The sequence below is a fragment of the Mastomys coucha genome, unplaced genomic scaffold (assembly GCF_008632895.1).
Source record: "Mastomys coucha isolate ucsf_1 unplaced genomic scaffold, UCSF_Mcou_1 pScaffold22, whole genome shotgun sequence".
Lineage (NCBI taxonomy): Eukaryota > Metazoa > Chordata > Mammalia > Rodentia > Muridae > Mastomys > Mastomys coucha.
The window spans coordinates 69,827,854-69,850,466 of record NW_022196905.1 but is presented as its reverse complement, the minus strand read 5'-3'; the positions used below and the strand labels follow the sequence as shown (position 1 = coordinate 69,850,466).

The window sequence follows — 22,613 nt, the reverse complement described above, 5'->3', positions numbered from 1 at the left end:
AAAGTTAGAGATAACAGTTAGGCACTAATTTTCAGAGCAGTCACACACAAGGCAGAATCGCTTTACTGACTAGAGAGAAGTTAATTATCTATGTTATAGCCAAGGTTATTCTCAAGTACACCCAGCTGCTTGCCTCAGACAGACCCAGAGAATTTATCTTGGGGCTGCCAAAATAGCCCAAGAAGGACACCACTGATCCTCCGCCTTGCACCTGGCTGTTTGATCTTACTAACTTTGATGTGACCACTACCTGCCTACGTGACTTATGTTATTTGCCCTGTTCTCTGTATACTATATAAGCCTGACTTCTACTTTGTACAAATTGCATTCAGATACCATACTCCCTTGTGTCTGTTTGCCATTTCTTCGCCAACACCTTGTCTACCTGACTAGGACCCTGTTGCCCCCACGAGTTGAGGGAGGCCCAGACTGGCCCACCTGTGGCAATGTCGTAGTCACCCAAAGCTGCTAACTTAATGGTTACTGGGAAGGAAGGACCTGGAAGATGCCCCAGACAAAATGTCAGCTTTAAAAGTACACTCACACCGGGCACCATCTTCTACAGCCTGTGAGCTGTGACCCCTTGAGGGGGGTACACATTAGATATTTAAATTACTATTCATAATAGCAAAATTAGTTATAAATAGCAACAAAATAATTCTATGGTGGTGGGGTCACCGCAACATGAAGAACTGTATTAAAGGGAGATTGAGGTAGGTCTCCAGGTACCTATCATCCAGGTACCTACCTCCCTCTGCCTCCCATGATTATTGTGTTCCCCCTTCTGAGAGAGATTGAAGCATCCACACTTTGGCCTTCCTTCTTGTTAAGATTCATATGGTCTGGGAGTTGTATTGTGGTTATTCTGAGCTTTTGGGCTAATGTTCACTTATCAGTGAGCGCATGCCATGTATGTCTCCTTGGGTCTGGATGTACATACTTCACTCAGGATATTTTCTAGTTCCATTCATTTGCCTGCAAAATTCATGAAGTCTCCTTTTCAATAGCTGAGTAGTATTCCATTGTATAAGTGGATACATTTTCTGTATCCATTCATCTACTGAGAGACATCTGGGTTGTTTACAGCTTCTAGGTATTATAAATAAGGCTGCTATGAACATAGTGGAGCATGTGTCCTTGTTATATGGTGGTGCATCATTTGGGTATATGCCCAGGAGTGGTATAGCTGGGTCTTCAGGTAGAACTATTTCGAATTTTCTGAGAACAGCCAGATTGATTTCCAAAGTGGTTGTACCAGCTTGCAATCCCACCAGCAATGGACGAGTGTTCCTCTTTCCCCACAACCACACCAGCATCTGCTGTTACTTGAGTTTTTGATCTTAGTCATTCTGATTGGTGAGTGGGTGGAGAAGCACCCTTTTAGAGGCAAAGGGGAGGGGCATGGGTTGGGGAGGGGAGTTTGAGGAGGGAAGACCTGGAAGGGGGACAACATTTGAAATGTAAACAAAAATAATTAACAATAAAAAGATCAGAAAAACTATCAAAAGTACTGTCATTATTCCATATTAGGATCATTTAAAGGACTAAAGCTCTAATTCAGTGGTAGCCATTTAACTAGCATGCACAAGGCCATAGGTTCAACCCTTTGCTGGTGGGAGGAATCCCACAAAACACAAAAATCAACAACAAAAAAGCCACATACATACACAAAACCACAAACCCAAAACCACAAAAATCCCCAAACACTACAAAGGACTATTTAATGTTTTTGAAATGATCTAACCCTGCATACATTATAGGTTGTATTTGTGGGAGGCCTCTAGGGAAAGAGAAGCAATGGTGAATGCGAGTGCGCGCGCGCACGCGCGCACACACACACACACACACACACACACACACACGTGTTTAGGATTCAGCCTAACAGCTGGAGAAGCTAAGAAATCCCACACTCTGTCATATGCAAGCTATCCCCCCTTCCCCACCAAATAGTGTTTAATAATTCTGGGTCAAACATGATAGCTAAGGGCAAGAGATGTATTTCCAAGCTCAAACAGAAATCAAATTCAAACTTTTTTGTTCTGGTTTGTCCTTCAACAGATTTTAATCAGTCTATATTCTCTTCCAGAAACATTCACAGAAGTAACTTTATCAGCTACCTTGGAATCTTAGACAACATTAGTCATTATGTAGGCACTCAAAAGCTTGTTTGTATATGAATAAACTTGGCCAGTTATGATTCCCGAGAAGTTTCCACATACACTAACTTATACCAACAGTTCCATGAGACAAGTGCTCTTTAGCCTCATTTTACCCTGATCTCCAAACTTTCCATATCCTGGGACCATAGGATAACCTGCTCTAGGGATTCCTGTGCTAAGTAATGACAGACTGGATGCTCCACAGTCCAGAAGCAAAGTGGCTGGTGGAATTCCCGGTCAGGGTGGTACTCATGGTGAGTTAATTACTACATAGTAATCTGCCAGGACACATGCACATCCCTATACCTGTATACATACTTGAAGTTCAAGGTTATCCTCGGCTATAGATCAAGTGTGGGATAAATGTGGGCTACATGTCAGTGTCTCAATAAAAAATAGACTACTTGCACAATTAAACTGTCTCAAACAAAGTTCACCTACAAACCATGGGAATGGCAAGGTTTGTGTATGTTTAAGGAACTAATGGCCGGGATAGAGTAATGACCCAGTGGTCAAGAGATTCTTCCAGATAATCTGAATTTGACTCCCATAACCACATCAGGCAATAACTCAGAAAAAGTCTGACACTTGTAGTTTTCTGAGGGCACCAACACATGCATGTACCCACATGTGTATACTTAAAAACAAATGGTGAAACTGATGACCATTTAATGAATGGTTCTATTAACCAGTCTATCCATGATTAAAAATTTTGATGTGCCACAGGTTGTAGGCTCAGCCACAAAAGGGTTAGTAGAGTAGAAATATCAACACATAGCTATGCTATTCAAGGAACAGTATGCCTGACTTGATGTCAAAATTTAAGTCCCCTTAATGTTACTAATTGTCATTAAGAAAATATACTCTAATTTCCAGTAGATATTGAGGCATAGCAGAGTGATAGTTAATGTTCACTGTAAAATTGACAAGTCTTAAAATACCCATGGAAATGAACTGTTGGCTGTGACTCATCTTGAATGTGGGTGGTAGCACCCCAGGGGCTAGGGCATTGGGCAGAGTGAAAAGCAGCAAGTGAGCAGAACACCAGAATTCAGTCACCTTTCTGCCCGTGGAAGCACAACAGGCTCTCCTATCAGCATGCCTTTCCCCTTTAAGATAAACTGACTCATCAATGGCTACTGTCAGGTGTCTTGGCACGGTAATATGCAGTAACTAATACAGCACAAGGCACATAGCGATAACTGTTATAGCCACCATGGCTATGTGAATACATGGAAAGATAAAGCCCAAGTAATATTTTGAAGGATTAAAAAAAAAGTGGGGAACATAGTGATTCCTCTTACAAGTGCCTTGTGCAAGCTTGAGAAGTGCCCTACCACCAGGCTATATCCCTTGCGCCTTTCCCTTTCTGAAACAGGTTATCACATGCCCCTCGCTGGCCATGACCTTGTCAACCTCCTGAGTAGCTGAGATAACAGTTTTGTTAACAGACCTTGTTCACACGAGTGACTTTTAACAGGCCTTCAAAGTACCTAAAGAACCCGTAAAATCAAGTGGTCAGTTGTTTGTGGATTTTTTTAAAAGACAGAGTAAAGTGGAAACTTAAGGGATCTTTGGAAAGTCAATTTTGTTGGAAGAAACACAAGGAATGTCTCGCTGAAGGAGACAAAGGATGTTCTGCTACAGGGTGAGAAAAGAGAACCATCTCAATGTTGAGCTGAGAGAATGGTTAGCTGGTCACATTTAACAGGCCCAAGTAAATAAATGGTAGGAGTTCCTGAAATATGGGAAGCACAGACTGGTAAGGGCTTGTCACCACTTTATCTGTAGCAGCTTAACTCTTGAGGGTCATGATCCCTCTAGAGAAAGCCTAAACTCCCTTCTCATAAAAATGAACATGGAAGTTTACATGCAAACTCATGGGTGCTCAGATGAGTTTTTTACAGTTTAGTAACCCATAGGCCACTGTATTGCCCTATTACTAAATACTAGATTATGGTTTGTTTTGCTGTTTAACAAAACAAAAATGCACAATAATGCTGTATTCATTCACAAAAATAACTTATTAACCGACAATTCTGCCCTCCCTAGACTTTGCATATCTGTAGCAAACATGCTGGCAGGGCAGTTGCCACTAAAAGATGCAGTCTCAAGCTAGGCTTAGTAAATACGTTCAACGCTGTTGAGAGTAGAGCAGAAGCAAGTAGAGCAGGAGAGAGGTAAACCAAAGACCCAACTGGAGGAAAAAAAAGCAGGCATGTGACGAATATGGCAAAGGATGGGGAAACACTGAAGTGAATCTGGCCCATTGTTCAGACATACACTCGCCATCAGCCCACCACACCCACCCACTCCTTCATTATGACGACAAACTAGTGACTCAATTTCTGAAAATGGTGGTAGGATGGTGACTGCAGGTGTGGCAAAAAATACCAGAAAACTAAGTTTACAACCCAGAGAGGCACCTACCAATCCTAGTTAAGCGGCTAAGCAGTACTTACTCCATCTTTCCCTGGAATGGCTTTATTCCATGTAGAACTGTCCCACTGCCCAGAGACCTTGGGAAAGAGACCTTGATAGCACCTCTTTCTTCTACCTCTAATTTCAATTTCTTTAAAAACAAAACAAGCAAATGCCCCCAAACAAACTGGGGTTAAAGCATGGGCAAGGACCGAAGGTTTCCTCAACACTGTACAGACCCCAACAAAGCACACATTCCTTGGCTGGAGATTCATGTAGCATTAACTTAGATAATGACTTAGAATGTACAGACCACGCAGCGAGAATATACTGATAAACACAATACAAATATTTTAATTTTCAAAGCGCTAATTCAGATCAAGCAGAATCTGATTAATAAAAAAAAAATGCTATAATCATTTAGAAATACTTTTTAAAAAGTTTATTTTTTAAAATTGTGTGTTGGGTGGGGGAATGTGATAGTATTTGAGAGCAGGTACATAAGGAAGCCATGGGGTCAGATCCCCTGAGTTTTGGTTATTTATTGTATAATGTCTACAAAGATGCTGAGAACCAAACTCAGGTTATCTGCAAGAGAGCCACGCCAAACCACAGACACATCGCTCCAGTTCCATATGATTTAGCAGTATCATGCCAACTTTACTAACTGTAAAGGTTCCCTCCCTGGCAAGTACAGAGTCTCAATACACACTTCAGGCTGGCCTTGAACTTAGTGATCATGCTGCCTCAGCCTCTAGAGTACTAAGATTACAGGGACATATCACTATGTAGAGCTAGAAAATATTAATAATATCCACTGACAATGTACCAAATCATAAACACTGAGGACCATTTGTTCATTAGTAAACTGAATTGTTTTCTCTTATGTGAAATCATTTTGCTTGATTTTTTTTCTTTAAATCCAAACTAGGAATATGTAACTTTTCTCCTAAAAATTAAGTTGCTTTTTTACAAATTGCATTGTCTGATTTTCTTATCAGCCTGCTTTAAGGATATCCACGTGTTCAATATGCTCGCTCGAAGCTTGGCCCACACCAAATGGTTGTTTAACCCAAATATCTGAGCAGCAAACTGAGCTGATCCTTCTGGAGAAAGTATAGTTGAACAGCCAAGACCTGTTGGTTCAGAAAAGAAAAAGACAGAAAAATGAGTTGGTAGCTTAAAAATTAAAAAAGAAAATGATGAGCCGGGCGGTGGTGGCGCACGCCTTTAATCCCAGCATTTGGGAGGCGGGGGCAGGCGGATTTCCGAGTTCGAGGCCAGCCTGGTCTACAGAGTGAGTACCAGGACAGTCAGGGCTACAAAGAGAAACCCTGTCTCAAAAAACCAAAAAAAAAAGAAAATGATGATAATAAACCCAAATCCTATTTCTTAGAGATGAATACTTAAGCATCTAAGTATAAAATAATTCAAAACTAAAAAGCCTGATTTAAATTAGTAGGCTGTTTTAAAATAAAATATGTAGTCAAATATTAATAGATGAGGCTGGATAAAGAGAGAAATTCTGGGTATACACAGTACTAAAAATTTTCAAGGTCTTACCACTGGGCAGTCGAAGAGATGACCACACATCCTGAACACCCCAGTCTGGTGTGATCGGGGGACAGCTGATAACAGGGTAAGCAGTGTTACCAGACATCACTGGGCCCAGACCATTGCTTCTGCCTGCCACTGCGACAAATACAGTAGGTACACCATCCCCTAGGGAAATTAAAAGATAGTCAGGTCCTTTTGTTTTGTCAACAATAACAATAGCCAGGTACAAAAAACAGTGCAGGGCAGGTAGCTCAGTAGATAAGGGTGTCTGCTGTCAAGCCTGATGACCTGTGTGACCTCTGGAACCCACATAGTAGGAGAGAATTAATTCTGGCAATTGACACATGCATCTGCACACATTCAGTAAAAATAAATAAAAAGTGAACTTTAAATATTTTGAGTAGTCTGTTATAGAGAAAATATCTAAAAGGTAATGACATGCATAAGTTCAAAATATATGGTTCATCTTTTCACATAACTGTATCATAAGCAATAACCCTAGGCAGAATAGGTTTCACTATTTTTGAGATCTGTTGTATAAAAGAAATATCATGAGGTCAGTGAGAGAATGGCTGCCTCATTTTGCTATTCCTGCTTAGACTCAGCAAAATGAAGAATTTCACCAACTAAACAGGTACCTTTATGTTGAGTTGTCTTTAAGTAGTGCCAGTAGACTCATTAAATAGTAATTAGAGATTCTGTGGATACTTCCTAAATTATAAAAAGTGTCCAGGTGCTAGGATATACATGGTATAGCCCCCACAATTCAAGTACATAACATGCTTGAGACTCTATGCTCAATAATTTGCATGCACCAAAAGTGCATTTCAAATTCTTTAAGAACCTTGATATGGGCCGGAGAGATGGCTCAGCAGTTAAGAGCATTGACTGTTCTTCCAAAGGTCCTGAGTTCAATTCCCAGCAACCACATGGTGGCTCACACTCATCTGTACTGAGATCTGATGGCCTCTTCTGGTGTGTTTGAAGGCAGTGAAGTGTACTCATATACATAAAATAAATAAATAAATAAATAAATCTTAAAAAAAAAAAAAGAGCCTTGATATATTTAACAGACAGAGGGTCTTACTCTGTAGCCCAGGCCCACTTTGTATTTACAATAATCCTCCTGTTTTACATTCCTAACTGTTAGGATTACAGGTATGATTCCTACTCCTGGTTTTATGTTGGTGCTAGGTACTGAATCCTGGGTTTCTTACAGGCTAAATAAGCATTTTACCAACTGAGCTACACTATTATCTTTAGTCTGCTTACAATTAAGTTTTTACTGGGAAAGAACCCAAGCTGTTACTAGCTTAGTAAAAGGATCTGAAGCCTCGAGAATCATTTTTTTAATTGTTTAAAACAGTTTTGTAAGCAGATTCCAGAATTTTAGATCAATGATATCCTACTGTTTGTTTAATGTATTATCTACTGAAACTATAGCTTTCTTGCATGCTTCCAAGAAATCTAACAAAAATACCAGAGAGGCTCTGCTGCTTCAGTCTCCTGCAGTGGAGTACGGCCTTCATCATTGGAGCACCCAAGAAACAATGCTAACAAGTGCTGCTAATTAGACAAGGAGGCCAGGCAGTGGTGGTCACGCCTTTAATCACAGCACTTAGGAGGCAGAGGAAGGCGGATTTTTGAGGCCAGCCTGATCTACAGAGTGAGTTCCAGGACAGCCAGGGCTACACAGAGAAACCCTGCCTCAAAAAACCAAAATAAATAAACAAACAAACAAGACAAGGAGACCACACTTCCTCCCGGATCTAGTCTGTTTTCTTTCATACTTATACTTTCTCAAAAGTGTATGTTTGGGTGTTTTGCCTCCACACCATGTGTCTATGCACACTTGTGCAGTGAGTGCCCTTGGAGGCCAGAAGAGGGTGATAGATTCCCCTGGGGCTGGAGCTATAGATGGTTGCATATGTTCTTAATCACTGAGCCATGTTTGCAAAGATTATTTAAAAAATTATGTGTGCCTGCATGAGTTTATGCATGCAGGTGACCACGAGGCCATAAGAGGTCAAATCTCCTGAACTTGAAGTTCCAGGCAGTTTGTGAGATGATGCCTGATGTAGAATCCAGCTGAGGCAGCTCTCCAGCTCCTCTATATACCTGTATTTTAAGTTTTCTCCTTGTTCTTTCATAGGTTTCTTTAAGCATCCCTTCTAAAGATAAGTGTAATAAATGTATATGCTTGACACCTGTTTTTCCTCAGAAATATGGAAAAGCTCTTTTAAGCATTAGTATTCAAAAATATGTACTTTAAAATCTTTTACTCAAATCAGAAATAACTTAAATTCTCTAGTTATTTAAAGTTTACCTTCATATTCTGCTTTAATTCTCAAAGTTTCATCTGGTCCTTTATGTGCAGATGTTACTCTAAGTTCACACGGGATCCCAAAATTTCCACAAGCCTTCTTAATTTTTTCGCAGTGACCAAGGTCAGAGGTTGAACCCATCAGCACTACCACCCTGCACTGACTGTCTGACTTGAGAAGCAACTGGAAAAGAAAAACAGAACTATGAAAAATGGGTAACAGTCAATGTAACAGTGTGTTACCTTTTACTTTTGTGTGTCAGGGTGTTGAGCCTGGATGTTATATAGCGGAGAATGACCTTAAATTCCTGATACTCTTGCCTTAGGTACCAGATAAATGGCTTTCCTGTTTGTCCTTCCCTTCCCTTTCCCTCTTCTCTTCCTTCCCTTTTTGAAAAGGTCTCAAGCAGCCAAGATTGACCTGACTGGAAATCATGGGTAACTGAGGGAGACCTCCAACTTCTGATACTCCTGAGAGCGAGGGTCACAGGCTTGTGCCACCACACTTTGTTCTATGCAGTCCTGAGCAATCAAACCTAGGGCTGCTTGTATGATAGGCAAGCACTTGTAAACTGAGCTACATCCCCAGCACATTCATGTTTTTGATTTACATGATGTAGAGCAGGCTGGCTTCAACCTCAGAGATATGCCATATCTGCCTCCAAGTGCTAGGATTACAAGTCTGTGGTATTATGCATAGCTGGTATTTTCTTTCTGAACAGACTAAAATTAAGCTGAGCAAAACAGATCATTAAAAAAACAAAACAAACAAACCAATGGGCTGGAGAGATGGCTCAGCGGTTAAGAGCAGTGGCTGCTCTTCCAGAGATCCTGAGTTCAAATCCCAGAAACCACATAGGAGCTCACAACCATCTGTGATGAGATCCAATGCCCTCTTCTGGTATGTCTGAAGACAGCTACAGTGTAATTTTATATAATAAATATATCTTTAAAAACAAAACAATGACAACAAAAATCTTGGCCAAGAATAATAGCACCAAATTCACTATGCATTGTGGCACAAACCTGTAATCCCAACACCAAGGAGGCAGGTCAACCTGGTCTCCATAGTGAGGCTGTCTTCAAACAAACTAACATCCCAACCCTGTACTCTCTCTAAACCACTTAACACTCAGAACAGGAACGAAGTATTCCATACCAGAGGCTTCTGCACATTCTGTTGAATCTTTAATGCACAGTCAACCAAATTAGGCTATCAACCTGTTAGTTGGCTTTTTTGAACAGTAAACATAGATTAAGTTGAAAATATTTGTCTATGAAGTGATTATGATTGATGAGTCATATTCAACTCTGGGTTCATAGTAGTAATAAAAATTTAAGTGAAACAGAGGTTAGAAACAGGATCTCAGGGTTCCACACTAGCATCTGGGAACATCATGATTAACTTAGTGGATGAGAGTTCAGTGTAGCCTGCTGTGACCATTCCTAAAGGCGATCCTTTCATTCAAAGTCACTGAAAACAAGATGTAAAGGCCTCTCTCACTTTTATTTTAGCCACTTTCATGTAATTAGGTTCCACACTGGCGTGGAACTTGAAACCCTTTATGTCTTAGCTTCCAGAATAGCTAAAATTGTTGGCAAGCTCCATTACACCTTTTTTGGAAACATTTTTCACTTTTGCTATGTATGTACAAATGTGTGGAGAGGACACCTTCAGATGTTCCTCAGGTACCACCCAGATTTTCTCTTTTACTTAAATTTTTTTCTACTTAATTTTTGTGAATGTAGCCAGGCAGCGGTGGCACATGCCTTTGATCCCAGCATTTGGGAGGCAGAGACAGGTGGATTTCTGAGTTGGAGGCCAGCCTGGTCTACAGAATGAGTTCCAGGACAGCCAGGGCTATACAGAGAAACCCTGTCTCGAAAAAACAAAAGAAGGAGCTGGCGAGATGGCTCAGCGGTTAAGAGCACCGACTGCTCTTTCGAAGGTCCTGAGTTCAGACCCCAGCAACCACATGGTGGCTCACAACCACCCATAATGAGATCGGACACCCTCTTCTGGTATGTCTGAAGACAGCTACAGTGAATTATGCCAGATCGAGCAGGCCAGCAGAGGTCCCAAGTTCAATTCCCAGCAGCCACATACATGATGGCTCACGGCCATCTGTACAGCTACAGTGTACTCATACACATAAAATAAATCTTTAAAAAAAAAAGAAAAACGAAGAGAGGACTTGGGGGGTGGGATCTTCTTGTCTCTAATGGCCCAACCTTGGTATTCCAAATGTCTGCCACTACATCTGTTATTTTCTTTATTGTTTTACATGGGTGCTAGAGAATCGAAGTCAGGTCAGGTCTTTGTTTTTGTAAGGCAAGCAAGCACTTTACCAACTACTGAGCTAATTTCTCAGTCCAATAATGTTATTACATGTCTGCTTGTGAAGAATTACCTCCACTCGGTCTGCAACCCACTCAAAGTTTTTCTTTACCATCTGGAGTCCTTCCTGAGTTACTTCTTTGAGATCACGGTAACACTAGAAAATAAAACAAAATTTAGAAAGTTACTTTCTTGTGCTATATTAAAACAGGGTTTCCTTCAAGTCATGAAGTTTGTATAATGAAATGTATCTGAAAATGCACCTTGTCGTACAAATGCTTTTTCAATGGAAAAGTTCAGTAGCAAAGTAAGTAAGTTTCATTTGAGGTCAAATGCTTCCTTCATTAGCAAAGTAACCGACTTATGAATTAACATGCATTCATATATTCAGGATTTTGCCTTAACTTTTTTTTTTTAATTTGCTGCTTGATCAATGTTTATTGTCTTTATGAAAAAAATCTTCATAAAAAAGTGTTTTAGCTTTCAGCAGCCCGTTCCTGAGCTCTGAGGAAGCTTGCCTTCTTTTGAGCAACCCTGTCTTCCTTCTGAGCAGGAGACATTTTGGGACGATTCTACCTCCTCTTCTTCACTTCTTCTCTTGGGCTTCTTCTCATAGACTGGGTTCTCTCAGATAGCAGCATGAGCTTTCTTATACATCTCCGTCATGTCTGGAGTTACGTTGTTCTTGATGTACTGAGAGAACTGTTTCTTGTACGCATCTTCATCTTCCTCCATTAGATAGCACATGTAGTCTGCCACATTCTGACCCATGATGTGCTTCCGATGCACCTCTGCATTGAACTCTTTGCTTTCAGAGTCATAACCAGGGAATCGTATGGTACTATGAGGGATAAACAAGCCTTCATCCACAGCTCCCTTCAAGGTCCCAAAAACTTTATTGCCAGTTGTAGTTCGGGCAAGACCTGCATGCAAATAGCAAGTGAAGGCACCAGGCTGACCGTCATTGCTTTCCACATTGTATTCACCTCCACTTGGCCTTCATAGATCTTGTCCATGCCAAACCTATTCAGAAGCATGCCAACTTTCACACCGTATTTTGGAAGTTCATGTGCATATGCTGCGCAGACGATCATATCCCCTTCTATATGGGCATATGTAATCTGGCATATGAGACCTCTGTTAGTTACATGAACTATCATCATGTATTTGGGTGTGTTGTACTTGTTCTTGTCCTGGATCACCAATCGTTTCTGTGCATAGTAGTCAGTTTTGCCTTCTAAATCTCACTTGGTATCTTTTAAAGTAGGCCTTATTCTTGACAACTTTCACGAATCCCATCCTGCGAAACAGAAACCGCAGCTCCACACAGACCTGCAGAGTTGGCAGCGCTAGGGGGAAAAGCTGCCTTAAATTTTTGTTAGAACTAAAGCCTGTTGTGGCCCCGGGGACTTGATGTCTAGAGTCCCAGATCCGTCATTTAGCCTTGACGTTGTGATGATACTTATCAGATAAACAAGGACACTTGTTCTTTACTGTTTCAGAATCTGAACATGATAAATACAAAAGCTGTTTGTTTATAGGTTAAAAGTATTTCTTAGGGCTAGCAAGATGGCTCAGCGGGTAAGAGCACTGACTGCTCTTCCGAACGTCCTGAGTTCAGATCCCAGCAACCACATGGTGGCTCACAACAACCCATAATGAGATCTGATGACCTCTTCTGGTGTGTCTGAAGACAGCTACAGTGAATTACGCTGGAGTGAGCGGGCCAGATAGAGTGGGTCGGTCCTGAATTTAATTCCCTGCAGCCACATGATGGCTCACAGCCATCTGTACAGCTACAGTGTACGCATACACATAAAATAAATAAATCTTAAAAAAAAAAAATGTATTTCTTAGCACCAAAGGAGATTTTTGTTCATTTTTACTTTTTTGGTGCTGAAGAGTGAATCCAGGGCTTTGTATGCTTTGCCATTGCCATTGTGTGGAGGGATGATTTGTTTTTTAAAAAAGCTTTATTTTACTTATGCAAGTATGCTGTAGCTGTCTTTAGACACACCAGAAGAGGGCACTGGATCCCATCATAGATGGTTGTGAGTCACCATGTGATTGCTGGGAATTGAACTCAGGACCTCTGGAAGAGCAGTCAGTGCTCTTAACCTCTATGCCATCTCTCCAACCGGAGAAATGTATAAGCACGTATCAATAAGACTAAAACCCGCCCCCACCTCTCTCACAACTTGATAAATAAGCTCAAACAACACATACCTGTTTGTCTTTCTGCTGGCTCCGATCTCCCGATGGCCACAGTCTCCAGGAATCATTATCAATGACATCAGCAAGAACAATCTCTTTGGTGGTTACATCAACACCAAACTCAATCTAGAAGCAGCACATTGCCAAGGGAATGATTTGAAAATGACACAGAACTAAAGACATTTCGGAGTTACAACGTTCACTTTTACATTACATTTTATTGATAAAATTTATCAATACCTTCATATCAACCAGCGTACAGTTCTGGGGCAGCCAGGATTTCTCCAGAATTTCAAAAATAGCTCGTGTGGCATGACTCATGATGTCCACTTCAGTCTGCCCAATAACAAGTCCAGCAAAACAAAATTTTGCTGCGATGAGTTGCTCCTCAGACCACTGTGGATCATTATTGGCATCGTCCTAGGAATAAAGCAGTATAGTTAATTTAAATCTTGGAATTTTTAACTTTCCTGGAAAATAAGTTTTCCTTTAAATTTATGGTCCTAAGAATTGCTATTTGGATGTAATTTCCTCCCAGAATACCCTATGATTCAAGTAATTTTTTGTTTCTTATTTTGTTTTGTTTTGGTTTTGTTTTTTGAGACAGGGTTTCTCTGTATAGTCCTGACTGTCCTGGAACTCACTCTGTAGACCAGGCTAGCCTCAAACTCAGAAATCCACCTGCCTCTGCCTCCCAAGTGCTGGGATTAAAGGCATGCGCCACCACTGCCTGGCATTTCAAGTAATTAAGTGTACTTTAAATTTTACTTTTTATTTGGGTCTGTGTATATATGCTGCACTACGTGTGGAGAGGAGACCAAATTCTAGTTCTCTTGAAGAGTACCAAGTGCTGTACTACCATTCTGGCCCCAATTTGCTTACACATATGCCATTTGTGCACCATGTCCATGCCTGGTGCCTGTGGAGGCCAGAAGACTGAAGCACACACCAGGGAACTACTAGAGTAGCTATGATATGGCCAGTCATGCGGTGCTAGAACTACTTGAACTTTGAACAAGTTTGCATGCTTTCATGCTGAGCCATCTCTTCAGCCTCTACTGTTTACTTTTAATTATTCTTAAGGTATTACATGAGTCCCTTATTTTAGGTAATGAAATAATTCATTCCAATCTCTCTGAAAAGCCATTTTTTTATGTGTATGAATGTTTTACCTACATACACGTACATCACATGCACACAGTTTGAAAACAAGGTCAATAGTGTATTTTTAATCAGGTAGCTGTATAACTTGTTATACATTATAACTAAATTTACAAAAATCCCAGCACTTGGGAAACAGAGTTTGAGGCCAACCTGGTCTATAAAGCAAGTTCAGGACAGCCAAGACTACACAAGAGAAATCCTGCTTCAAAACAAAACAAAACCAAAAACCAAACCACAACAAACAAAACAAAACAAAAAAACAAAAACTCCTGCAAACTCAAAACCACTTCCCTTTTACATATGAAAATTTGAAATGTAAAAAAACAAACCAATCAACAATCTTTCTGAACAGGTTCTTATTCCATAGCTCAGGCTGGCCTTGAAATAGCAATTCTTCTACACCTATTCTTTAAGTTTTATGTATAAATAAATATGGGTGTTTTGACTATATGCATGAATGCACCTGTAGGCCTTAAGAGACTGTCAGATTCTTGGAACTACACAGGTACGAGCCACCAGTGAGTGCTAGGATCAAACTTAGGTCCTCCACAAGAGCAGCCAGTACTCAAGACTGCTGAGCCACCTCTAACCCCTGCACTCATTAATAGTTGGCAGGAATATGGGTATGTACCACCAAGCAATGTGCAACTAAATCTTTTCCCCCGCCTCAAGACAGGGTTTCTCTGTATAGCCCTGGCTGTCCTGGAATTCACTCTGTAAAGTAAATCTTTTTAATATGTTAACTTTCTTCTTGATTTCTGCTCATTTAAATTTATTTTTGTTAGTCCATCTTGTCAAAAAATATTTTCATGCTGGGCAGTGGTGGTGCACGTTTTTGATCCCAGCACTTGGGAGGCAGAGGCAGACAGATTTCTGAGTTCGAGGCCAGCCTGGTCTACAGAGTGAGTTCCAGGACAGCCCCGGCTACACAGAGAAAACCTGTCTCAAAAAACAAAAAAATTTTTTTTCAGGGATTCCTCCCCTTCCCCCAACCTGATTATTATTGCTAATGTAATTCTACACTATCAACATAAATTTCTAGTAGGACACATATAGTTTCAGATGTTTTAATGTTTAACATTTTGAGTTTGTAGTTTTAAGTCACAAAAAGCAATTACCTTGAAGAACATCTCCACTTTTGGTGGATAAAACTTATACCCTTCCTTTACTCCAGGGTTCCTTTTGAGAAAAGATCCAGTTGCTATTCTTCGGCATACCCACTCAATTGGAATCATTTCACACTGGGGTGCAATGAAAGCAGTCTCCCCAAATTTCTTAGTGAAAGCAGTTTTTATACCTACAAATTGATGATAAAAGAGGGAAAAAGCAATGAATTTTTTTTTTAGGAAGGTGGATAAACTCTAAAAAAGTTTTCATCCTTTAATTTTTTTTAATTTCTTCTGATGTGTATGTATGTGGTTGTGCATTTACACCCATGAGTGTCATGACATGTTATGCATGCAAATGCACAATGATGTGTATGTTCTTGTGGATGTAGTTCACAAGCCTGTGGTTGTGTGTTTGCATTCATGCAAGTCAAAGAACAGTTCTCCTCCCTCTTTACATAGTTTCTATGGCTGCACTCAGAAAGTTAGTCTCGCATGGCAAGTGCTTTACCTCCTCGGGCAAGTCAAAACATCTATCAAAAATAGACACCAGCATGGGATTAGAGAGAACTCACAGGCTAAGAGTGCTTACCACTATCCTAAAGCACCAGAGTTCATTCCCATCACCCACGACCCACAAGCCCTTGTAACTCTAGCACCAGGGGATCCAATGCCTCTGGCCTTCTATAGCACCTGCACTTCCATACACCCAAACACAGACATATATAATTAAAACCGTAAGGTTAACAAAATAAGATTTTTTTCTGTCTATGAAAACACCAGACAGTTACATTTTAATATCACACGGAAACCTAAAGACTGGAGTTCAGTGTTTTAGCCTCCAGCTTTTCATTCATATTCAGATTGTCTCCCTTCTCTACTTATCTAACCTTGTAGAAGTCACATAAGTCATCCAAGTGGCATTAAATTACCTCTAAAGATAACCTGACTACAGAATTCTCATGTTCTACAGTTTGGTATCATATTAATTCTTATAGATTGGTCTACCTTATCAATCAGAAGAGCCCTAAATTCTGAAGATACTTCTTCTTTAACTGCTTAAATAACCCCTGAAAAAGCCTCCAGCAGGTAATATCTGGGACACTGCAGCTACTCTAGCCAACGATGAGGAAAGCAATGCTCTTCCTTCCCTGCCACTGGTACTGAACAGCTTTATGTGGTGACCTTGGAAACTAACAACCTCTCTGAAAATAGTTTAAACCTGTCATATTCCAGGCCTGTAGAGCAGTAGAGATTATTTTCAGAGAAGCTGGGTGCAGTTCCCAGCACGTGTACAGCAGTTTCCCAGCTCCTATAACTCTAGTTCCACGGGACTGGATGCCCTCTTCTACACACACAAAAAACCTTATGATCCAACATGGAGAAGCGCCCTAACTGCCCTTCCTTCACTCCAACATTCCATAGATAAGTTCTAATTTTAGTTTCATCTTTTACTTCTCTAATGGAAGAGAGGTCTTTCACTTAGAACGGGACAGGAAGGCACAGCTGCTATCTTCGAACACTTCTCAGGGTTTACAAGCAGAATCAGGCTTACAATTCTGTACTGTCCTCAACAAGCAGAACAAAGCACAACTGTGTAGCATTCCAGGTTCAGCATTCCAGCATTCCAGTGAACTCAGGTTATTATTTGGGGCTGCTATACCAGCAAGGCTTCTTTTTAAACTCCCCAAGGCTAAAGATGGCCTTGTAGAGGGAAGTTACACTGGTGATTCATGTGACTGATCAAAATTGTAGGAAACTTAGCTTCTTTCTCTTGAAACTTTTCTCTGTGGGAGGTAGTACTTTGAATGCTTGGTCCCCACTTGGTAGAACTCTTTGGAGGTGTGGCCTTGCTGGAGGATGTTTGTTATAGGGGCAGGTTTTAATATTTCAAAAGCACAAGTTATTCTCAGTGTGATGGTTTGTATATACTTGGCCCAGGGAATGACACTATTAGAAGGTGTAGCCTTGTTGGAGTAGGTGTGTCACTGTGTGTGTGGGCCTTAATATCCTAGTCCTAGCAGCCTTCAGATAGAGATGGAACTCTCAGCTCTTCCAGGCCCATGGCTGCCTGGATGCTGCCATGCTCCTGCCTTGATGAAAATGGACTGAACCTATGAACCTGTAAGACAGTCCCAGTTAACTATGAACTGACTATATGTCATCCTCATAAAAGTGTCTGTTCACAGCAGTAAAGCCCTAACTCATACACCCAGTTAGCTTTCTTTGCCTCCTACTTGCAGTGTAAGCGCTCAGCCACTGCTCCGGTGCCCAGCCTGTCTGTGGCACACTCCTGCCGTGATGGTTATGGACTCCCTGGAACTTAAGCCCCAAGTTAAATCCTTTCATTTTATTTTACTTTTGGTAAGTTGCCTCAGTCAAGTAACAGCAAAGTCACTAAGACAGTGGGCAATATTGAATATTGAACCTAAGACTTTATGTATGCTAAGTAAGTACTTTATCACTGGGCTATCCTTAGCTTAAGCTTCTTTAGAACACCATTCATTACTTCCAAAGCAACTTAGCCTGTGAGACATTCCCAACAGGTTAAGTCAAACAGCCATCTCCCAGAGTCAGTTACCTGCTTTAGATGGAATAACACATGAGAAGTATAACATATTCTTGATCCAGACAATTTCTCCCCTGGAAAATGACCACTGTGAAAGACTTTCAAAGGGCAGCACTCACCAGCTTCCTTTAATAACTGAAATATGCAGCTGGTGATCTTATTGGAGATTGCAGCTTTGCCTTCCAGGTGGTTCTTTCTAGCTGCATTCCCTGCTGTAATCTGGTCCTTGGACTGCAGGAGGACTCTGCCTGGACTATCTGTCAGTTCATAGACTTCTTTTGTTTTACCCTCATAGAGTTTCTTCCCGACGTTCAGGACTGTGGGAATAAAACATAATTATACCAGATTCTAAGATTTCTTAAATAGTAAAGAATCCATTGAAATGTTGAATCACTCCATGGATAGTAACTCTCATATAATTGTGTGTTAGTATAATTATAACTATAAAGATATTTCCCCTGACTTTTCATAGCAAGCTAAGTGAGAAAATTCAGAACAATTTCTTCATTTCAAATTAATGTACAAGAGGCTCCTTTGCTCATCAAAAAACAAAAACAAACAAAAACAACAACAAAAAAGTAAGTAGTGGAGGCAACGAATAGGGGTGTATTAGTCAGGGTTTCTATTCCTGCACAAACATCATGACCAAGAAGCAAGTTGGGGAGGAAAGGGTTTATTTGGCTTACTTCCACATGGCTGTTCATCACCAAAGGAAGTCAGGACTGGAACTCAAGCAGGTCAGGAAGCAGGAGCTGATGCAGAGGCCATGGAGGGATGTTCCTTACTGACTTGCTTCTCCTGGCTTGCTCAGCCTGCTCTCTTATAGAACCCAAGACCTCCAGCCCAGGGATGGCACCACCCACAAGGGGCAATTGAGAAAATGCCCCACAGCTGGATCTCATGGAGGCACTTCCCCAACTGAAACTCCCTTCTCTGTGATAACTTCAACCTGTGTCAAGTTGACACACAAAACCAGCCAGTACAGGGGGCGTAGCTCAGTGGAGCTTGCCCAACATGTAAAAGGTCTAGTCGAAAGTCTAGCACCAAAGGAAAAACAAACTAATTCCAAACCAAAAGAAAACTTTATGATGTTAAGTTTGGATGCTAGTTCCACTAGGCATGGAGACAACAGGCCCTCCTTTATTTATGTTTCCATTAACCCAACCGGGCTACTTCTCAATCCTCTGGCATCAGTACACTCTTTATTGAGGATGTAGGAAAGTATCAGGAAATGGACACAAAGGCGTTTTCTTTTCCCTGAGACAGGGTCTCATTACTGGCTAACCCTGGCTAGCCTAGAATGTCCTTCCCAGACGAGACTAACATCAAACTCAGATCCATCTGCTTTCCACTGTGATTAAAGATGTGCACCACCAGACCAGGCAAAACCATCTAATGTCTTCAGCCTGAGACTTACTACTGAATAAGCTCACCCCTTCCTAGTTCTTTCTGAGCTCTGGCTGGCTGGTTCAACTCAGCTGCTCTGGCTCAGACTCATCTCCAGGCTGATTGATACAAACTGGCTTTTCTCTCCTTTCCCAAATTGCTCTATTTGACCTCAAAGTAACTCTAGCAATCTGTTCTAATCTTCTGGCCCCTTCTCATTCCCTGTCTTCATCTTTGTCTAGCTTGTTGTCTCTCTTCCACCTGTCACTGTACAACTGTCCCAGTAAAACTTCCTCCTGCTCTCTGCACTTCACCATAAGTAGCTTCCCTTTTTTCTCTCTTGTGAGAGTTAGGCATATCCTATTTTCTCAAATCTTTCTGATTCATCAGTTTGTCTGCCACTCAATTAGACCTCACTTTCAAACATGGGTGCTTCCTTCTACAAACTAACTTTACTATTGTTTGGGGTTAAAGATATGTGCCACGGACTGAGCTACATCACAACTAGAAACAGCATTCCTGAGTAAACAACACATTCTTGGTTCACAGCATGATCAGATATCTTGCAACATTTATCCTCAGTACTTTCCCAAAGTATTTGTGTGCCAGGGACTGTGGACAGAACAGCAAATGAAATCTAGTTTCTGCTCAAGGGACCTAAGTCTTGAAGAAAGCTAGTAATAAATAAGAAATCATAATAACAAGCAGATTTCTGAATTTAAGGCCAGCCTAGTCTACAGAATGAGTTACAGGACAGCCAGGGGTACACAGAGAAACCCTGTCTCGAAAAAAAAACCAGAGGAGGAAAAAAAAAGGAATTTAACAAGAGGAATTGAAAGAGATAAGACCAAGGAGCCAAGTCAAGGACAGCATGGCTAAGCACTTAGTGTTCTAAGTACGTGTGATTAAGAAGCAACCAAGTAGATAGGAAAAAAAAATACAAAACCCCAAACTAAAGAGCTGATCAGGTCACACCACCAGCTGGCACAGGAAATAGCTCAGGAGGCACAGGAAACAGTGAAGTGTCCAAGAAGAAAATCAATGGCCTATCATTAGTTCAGTGTACCAAAAAATGTATGCAGGAGGCCAATTCTTTTCTTACATCAAATTTTAGTTGGCCACAACTATGTGAGAGGACCTCTAGAGTGGACCAAACTGGATTTCTAGAACATTAGCTTCACAACCTGTTATCTACAATATACTGACTCCTGCCCCCAAACTACTCAGAAATAGTTTTCTTATCAGAAAACCCAAGTTTTGGTAACATCAACTATACTCCTGTAAGTGATTTGTTATGAAGCTTTCTTGTGATTTAATATACTATAAAACTAAATACACCATTCAAGCCTACTTGCCTTTAGGTATCTGAGATTATAATTCTAAGTAGCACTAAGTAAATGTAATTTTCCCCCCAACTAGGCTAAATTTGATTCTGTGTTGACATTGGTGATAAATAAGTTGGCTAACAATTGCCAAGTTGTTACCTCACTGTGGTTCAGTGATGTAAAAGATGAATACAGCATCTTCCTAACTTAGCATCCAGAAGAATTAACGAAGTCTAAAAAGCCCCTCGTGGCATGACTGCCATGAATTTCCTTTCTGGAAAAAAGCTATAAATTTGAGCTATAAATTTCCTTTCTGGAACTCCAACTTCCTTAATGTTTGTGTCCTCTTCCCAGCCTCTTGAAAAGGCCTGGCACACTGCTCATTCCATCCAGTTCACTACTAACTCATCAGCTATGTAGACGTGACCCAAGGACCATGGGGCTACTAAGTACTAAAGAGCAGCACACAGACGTAAGATAATGATTTAACACAGATTTAACAGTTTTAGTCAAAACTTTATTTAAAGAATAAAGGCTCCTGTCTAAGATCCAAATTCAGTTCACAGCAGCTACACTGGCTGCTCACGTTTAATTACTCCAGCTTCAGGGCAGGACCTGGCATCTATGTGGCAAACAACCACAGATACAAAATGAACAAAGTAAAACAGAAGCGGTGAGAGATTGCTCAGCAATTAAGAACACTCGCTGTTTTACAGAGGATCCAGGTTCAGTTCCCAGGCCCTACATGGTAGTTCACAACCATTCTAAACTAAGCTAGAGATGTGAGGACCCTTCTTCAGACCCTTGTCGGCACAGGGACACAAGAGATGTGGAGGAGAAGAAGAGGTTAGACTCTAAGATTTTTACAAGTTTAGAGGTACTGGCATTGTGATCTCGGAAAAAGTCTGGCCATAAGTCCCAATCTTATGGAACTAAACTACAGGAGGTGGGGGTGGGAGTTTCCTTTTGGTTTTCATAGGTAGTAAAGAATGTGTTGGGGTGCCCACACGATTTGCTTCATTAGTAATCTTAGAAACGGGTGTTGTTCCAAGACAGTGTTTTGTTAGTGTTAAAGAACAATCTTTCCCGAGGCTCTTACCATGAGAGGTCAAAATGGTAATTGTAACGATAAATCTATCAAGTAAAAAGTAGGTAAAGTAACCTTCGATCCTGGCACTTCCCAAATTGTTACTAGCCCACACCCATAGTCCCAAATTCCTGGGATTGCAGAGCAGCACCTGACCAAATATTTTGAAGCAGGGCAGTGGTGACGCTCGCCTTTAATCCCAGCACTGGGGAAGTAAAGGCAGGCCGATTTCTGAGTTCGAGGCCAGCCTGGCCTACAGAGTGAGTTACAGGACAGCCAGGGTTATACAGAGAAATCCTGTCTCGAAAAACCAGGAAAAACAATTTTTGGACCTGTTTTCACAGTTTAAAACTTGCAGCAAAGGAGAATATTCTGGTAAATATTCCAATAATCTTTCAAAGAGTCGCTAGATTCCTGACTGTTTATCTGCTTATTGCAAGGTTTCTAGGCACTTCGTTAGTTTCTGGCCATTTCTCCTCCAGAGTACTTTCCCACTCTGCTACTTTTCTCCCGTCCTCGGGCTTTTTTTGGGGGGGGGGGGGTATTTAGGTAGGCCCTGGGTGCTTAGCGTTTAAGGCACGTCTCCCAGCGCTTGGACCACGTGTGCAGGCCCCAGGCGCCGTCTTGGGGAAGTCGACCGGGCACTTTGCCAGAAGGGCTGCCATCCAACCCCGGGGCCGCACACGTCTGCGTCAAGCCTGCTGACTCTCTGACGGAGGGTTAGGGCACCCTAGCGGGTCCGAAAACAAGTTACTCACCTTCGGCTGTCGCCATTATCCTAGGTGAGCGAGAGGAGCAGACCGCGCGGGAAAAAGAAGCAGCTCTCCGGAAAACGAGATCACAAGATTAGAGAGCGGGAAAGGGAGGTGCAGTTTGCGGGCACGCCCTAAGGGGCAGGCAGCTATTAAAAGTCCAGCCCTGCAGCCCACCGGCGAACTCGAAGTACCGGACTGGCCGCGCTTCG

At 41.4% G+C, this 22,613-nt stretch overlaps 1 protein-coding gene and 1 pseudogene across 1 annotated transcript; both read right to left on the bottom strand.

Moving 5' to 3' along the window:
* Positions 1–5,007: 5,007 nt before the first annotated feature.
* Positions 5,008–22,561, bottom strand: Paics (phosphoribosylaminoimidazole carboxylase and phosphoribosylaminoimidazolesuccinocarboxamide synthase). Its single transcript, XM_031342812.1, has 9 exons — positions 22,408–22,561; positions 17,971–18,168; positions 15,295–15,473; positions 13,253–13,432; positions 13,025–13,138; positions 10,872–10,955; positions 8,464–8,644; positions 6,144–6,302; positions 5,008–5,716 (listed from the first exon to the last, which is right to left on the bottom strand). Exons 1-9 carry the CDS (start codon positions 22,421–22,423, stop codon positions 5,550–5,552), a joined length of 1,278 nt encoding a protein of 425 aa, XP_031198672.1. The 5' UTR covers positions 22,424–22,561; the 3' UTR covers positions 5,008–5,549.
* LOC116071307 lies at positions 11,094–12,868 on the bottom strand (annotated as a pseudogene).
* Positions 22,562–22,613: the final 52 nt, after the last annotated feature.